The sequence below is a fragment of the Apis dorsata genome, unplaced genomic scaffold (genome assembly GCF_000469605.1).
Source record: "Apis dorsata unplaced genomic scaffold, Apis dorsata 1.3 scaffold_1170, whole genome shotgun sequence".
Classification (NCBI taxonomy): Eukaryota; Metazoa; Arthropoda; class Insecta; order Hymenoptera; family Apidae; genus Apis; species Apis dorsata.
In genome coordinates, this window is record NW_006264267.1 from 60800 (window position 1) to 65626 (window position 4827).

General features: G+C 26.9%; 1 protein-coding gene across 5 annotated transcripts in view; it reads left to right on the forward strand.

Annotated features, from left to right (window-relative positions):
* LOC102675148 (retinoblastoma-like protein 1) overlaps positions 1–4820 on the forward strand; it is a 6847-nt gene extending 2027 nt beyond the window's left edge. The window contains exons 4-9 of one of the 5 annotated variants that reach the window (XM_031514747.1): positions 915–1016; positions 1440–1537; positions 1640–2023; positions 2101–3486; positions 3574–3803; positions 3879–4820. In XM_031514747.1, coding sequence (XP_031370607.1) covers positions 915–1016; positions 1440–1537; positions 1640–2023; positions 2101–3486; positions 3574–3759 — 2156 coding nt within the window. In that variant the 3' untranslated portion in view covers positions 3760–3803; positions 3879–4820. Of the gene's footprint in view, positions 1–914; positions 1017–1439; positions 1538–1639; positions 2024–2100; positions 3487–3573 lie in introns of all 5 variants that reach the window. The other 4 variants (XM_006624888.2, XM_006624889.2, XM_006624890.2 and 1 more) reach the window with 4 other exon arrangements.
* The last annotated feature ends 7 nt before the right edge of the window (positions 4821–4827 follow it).

Here is a 4827-nt window from a genome sequence, read left to right on the forward strand (position 1 = left end):
TAAAAAGCTTGTACATAAAATGAAATAATGCTGTATGCCTGTATGCTTATTTTTATCTATTTTTGCTTTAATAAATCAAAGTTGCTTGTAAATCAAATTTGAGAGTATAACTTTATGGAATTTAAATTTTTTCTTTTAATATATAAGAAACTTTACATTTGTAATGTATATATTAAATTAAAATGAAATCCTATTATATTTAAATAAATAATTAGAAAATATTGCTATTTAAAAAAAATAGTAAATTTTCATATTTGTATATAATTAGTCAAAAATAATAAAACTTAGTTATTTTATATAGTGTTCCATAATTGATAGTATAATCAGACAGAGGATGATTGTACGTAAAAAAATAAATTGAAAATGCAGAATAAAATTTTATTTGAGGCTTCATTCAAATCAAATTTAAAAATTTTTCAAATATAAGTGAAATTGGCTAACTCCTGGTGGAATATTATTGATAGATAGTTCCTTTATATGTGAAAATAAATAAAAAATGTAAAATAAAATTTTATTGCATAAAATTTTGACAAAATCGAGATTGAATATGTACAGCTAAATCGATATAATCGTAATCGAGGATCATATAATTGATATTAATTACAAATTTTTAAATTCAATTTTCGTGACTAATTTTTAAATGAAAAAATTTATTTTATATTTTTTTCTTATTTTTATATATTAAATTATCTTCTATCGATAATTTAATCGTATTTAATCGGGAAATAGCCAATTTCACTTCTATTCAATTGTACCATCAGTTACAGGACACCCAGTAGATTTGCTTATGTTTTTTTGATTTGCATTTTTTAATAAAGGACAAAATATCTGGTAATCTTTATTTTGTCTTTTTGAATAATTTTCATTTCTTGCTGTTAACTATTTGTGTCTGCTTTGTCTTAATTGTGGTGTAGCTGATTGGAGGAGAGTGAGATTAAATGGAATATCAAGTTTGGAAATAGTTGGAGGAGATCTAGCTTGTCATGCTAGATTATCTAAACATATTTTTATAAGAGGTAGGTTTATAATATGTAGAAAGCTGCTATAAAAAAATAATAATAAGGTTAATGGTTAATATCATTATGCTTTAACATGAATAATATTTATATTAAAATTTTGTTACTTTTTTTATGATAATTTCATATAATTCTATATAATAATGAATATTTAATTGACACGAAATGATTTCCATTAATTTTTGAAGTTATTTTTAAGCTCATGTTATGATCAAGCATTTATGTTAATATTTTTTCTTATTTTATTCCTTAATGTTTGTCATTTTATCCTAAAGTACCTATCTCCAGAATAATTGATGGATTTCTTAAATATTATGTATTGTGCATATTTGTAATCTCTTTCAAAAATATTTGAAGAATAGAATACAATAAATTTTTACAGATATTGTCTGCAATCTTTTTTTTTTTTTTTTTTTTTTACAGGCCATGATGCTAGTAATAATATTGGATCTCCTACACAGATGATGAATATTGGTGATCTTCATGAACAATTTCAAATGAAAAAAGAACAAAATAGCGGAGTGAGTATTAAAATAATTATACATATATATATATATATATATGTAATTTCTAAAAATAATTTTAAAAATATTTATTAAAAAAAATATATATAATGTTTACAGCAGATACAACATTTAGCTCCAACTACTCCATTAACTGGACGTAGTTATCTTAGACAAAAAGATATTACTAATGTGACACCAGTATCTACGGCAACACAAAGTGTAATTAGACTCCAAGCTATGTTGGCAGGTCAAACTTCACCAAGTGAAAATTTGTTACAAATTTTAAATAATTGTTCTCAAGATGTAAAAACTCTCGTTGAAACAAAAGTTAAAGAACTTGGTGAACAATTTTGTGCTAATTACAACAGAAGTACAAATGCAAATGAAACTACTTCAGATTTTGGAAGAAAAAGACTTTATTTAGGTCAAACTCTTTTTTATCGACTCTTAGAAATGATTTTAAATGATGAAAAACGCAAGAAACCAAATTACGATGTAACGGTAGGTTTGATAATTAATTATTTAAAGATTAAATAAAAAAAATTAGTTGAATAATACTTATTTTTATTATGTTATAGAATCTTCTTACAAAAGAAATTTTTATTCAGTGCTTATTTGCCTGTTGTCTAGAAATAGTCATTTATTCATATAAAAGTAATGACAAAATTTTTCCTTGGATTCTAAATGCTCTGAATTTAGATGCTTATTATTTCTATAAAGTAATAGAAATTATAGTTAGAGCAGAAGATCAATTATCCCGTGATGTTGTAAAGCATTTGAACCAAATAGAGGAAAAGATTTTAGAATCACTTGCATGGCAAAGTGACAGTCCTTTATGGAATGCTATACAATCTACACCAGAAGGTGTTCCAAGCTGTGAAGAAGTTTCTTTGCCTGGCATGTTAGAAACTGTTGATCCAAATATTCCAGGACAACCGGTATTGAGAAGAATTGCTTTAGATCGTGGCACTCATCACGATGTACAACAAAGTCCTATTTCCTCGGCCTCGGAAAGATTTCAATCTCCTGTCGCAGCATCTGGTGTAGCTAAAAAACGATTATTCTCAGATACCAGAATTGGTGGACAAAGTGTTTTGCGAGGAACAGGTCAAAGTGTCTTACCATCAAAAGTTTTAACTATCGATAGCAATTCGAGAATACTTTTTTTACCTGAACAGATTACGGTTCCAAGATCATCTACTGTACAAACAACAGCTGCACCAATACAAACTGTAACAATTAATAGAGAATCAGCAAAACCAAAACGAACCGGTTCTGTTGCACTATTTTTCAGAAAATTTTATAATCTAGCTAGCGTACGTATGCTAGATTTATGTGGATCGTTAGAAATAATGGATATTGATTTAAAAAAAAAGATATGGACAATTTTTGAATATTCCATTAAAGAACGAACAGAATTAATGAAGGATCGTCATCTAGATCAAATTTTAATGTGTGCAATTTATGTAATATGCAAGTTGGTGAAAATGGAAAAGAATTCGTTTACTGAAATCATGCGATGTTATCGATTACAACCACAAGCAGAGTCCCATATATATAGATCAGTACTTATAGCCAAAACACCATCCGGTGAATCACAGAAGAACAACGAAGAAATTAGACAAAAAGATGTATCAGACAAAGAAACTAATGTAGCACCTCCTACACCTACGAATATGGCTGGTACTTCGCAGAATTTTGGTGAAGAAACACGTGGTGATTTAATAAAATTTTATAATACAGTATATGTACCACAAGTAAAAGAGATGGCAAATAAATTTGGATTAGTACGCGGCAGTGTAATGAATCTGTCATTAAGTCCACTTCCAAAAGGAAAACCTCCTGCAAATTCACCAGTGAGACGTGTTACTAGTAGTATTATGACGCGTACATTAGATCCGAAAGCTATTTCAGCTTCTCCAGCACCACAACTTAGTTATTGTTTTAGTCGTAGCCCTGCAAAGGTTAAGAAATAATTTTATTTTATATAATAGAAAAATTACATATGTATATATTAAATATAGATTATTTTTATTTTATTTATTTTCTAGGATTTGGAGGCTATTAATAAAATGATGATTTCTGTCGATCCAAAAAGATCCGTTGGCAAGCGACTTTTATCGGATGATACCGACGTGGAGATGTCAGAAGGAACATCCCCGATCAAAAAGACAACTGCATTTGTTGCACGTAAATTAGAAAATATAATTGGTGAACGACGTACGCAGAATCAATAAGAAAAAATTCAGTTGAATATCGAAATAAGTTATTGAAAATATAGGTAACAAAAGAAAAATATTATTTTCGAGGTATATCTTCGTTTTCATTGAATAAAAAATTTTTTTAAATCAAAAAGTAGGGAACAACCATTTTGAAGTTGAATTTTTGTTTCTTGGCTGTGTGGCTTAAAATAAATTAATGTTCGCATCTCAGGTATGATCATGTTAGAAACAGAGAAAAGGCCCGTATAATACCTGATCGTATGTAAGGATACGATATTGTTATATTGAATAAAGCCAGAGTTTTATTTCCAGTGCTTTTTTAAATTATTTCAATAAATTTAATTGAAATAGAGATATTTTAAGCATCATTTTGAGGAAATACTTTCAAAACATAAAAAATTTGGGCATTTTTTCCATTCATTCATAGATATAGTTTTATTGATAATTTTATGTATTATAATATTTTTTAATTAAGCATTTCATTATTACAATATTACAAGAGTTATCAAAAAATATAAATAATTTAAAAATTATTTTAAGTTTTTAAAAGAAAAATATATCACATATTTATCAATTAATTATTATGAATATATTATCGTATTTCATTTTCACTGGAAATTATTCTGACTTTTATTGATATCACTGATCAGTGGTATTTTGATGGAGCTATATATTGTCTCTGAAATTATACATGTAACTTATATATAATGTATGATGAATTTGTAAGAGTTACGGCCATAGACGGTAAAAGAGATGTAATTTTACTATTAGTTTTAAGCATGCTGTAAAAGCAGTTGAATGCTCGAAGTATGCAAATACGATTTGGGTGATATTTAATTAAATTTAGGCATATAAGTTTGAATCTAAACAAAAATTTTCAATGCGGTAATCGTATGATATATTATATTATTTGATTTTTCGAGTATAATAACTTATTCGCGCGTTTTTCGAAATTTCATTCGTTTTACGAGTTGAAATTTTCGACTTTCGATCAAATCCAACGATATGTTTATTAGTTGTAAGTTTTTCTTTCAAATTTGACATTTGATCTCATTAAATCCTTTTTTTTTTTTTTTTTTTTTT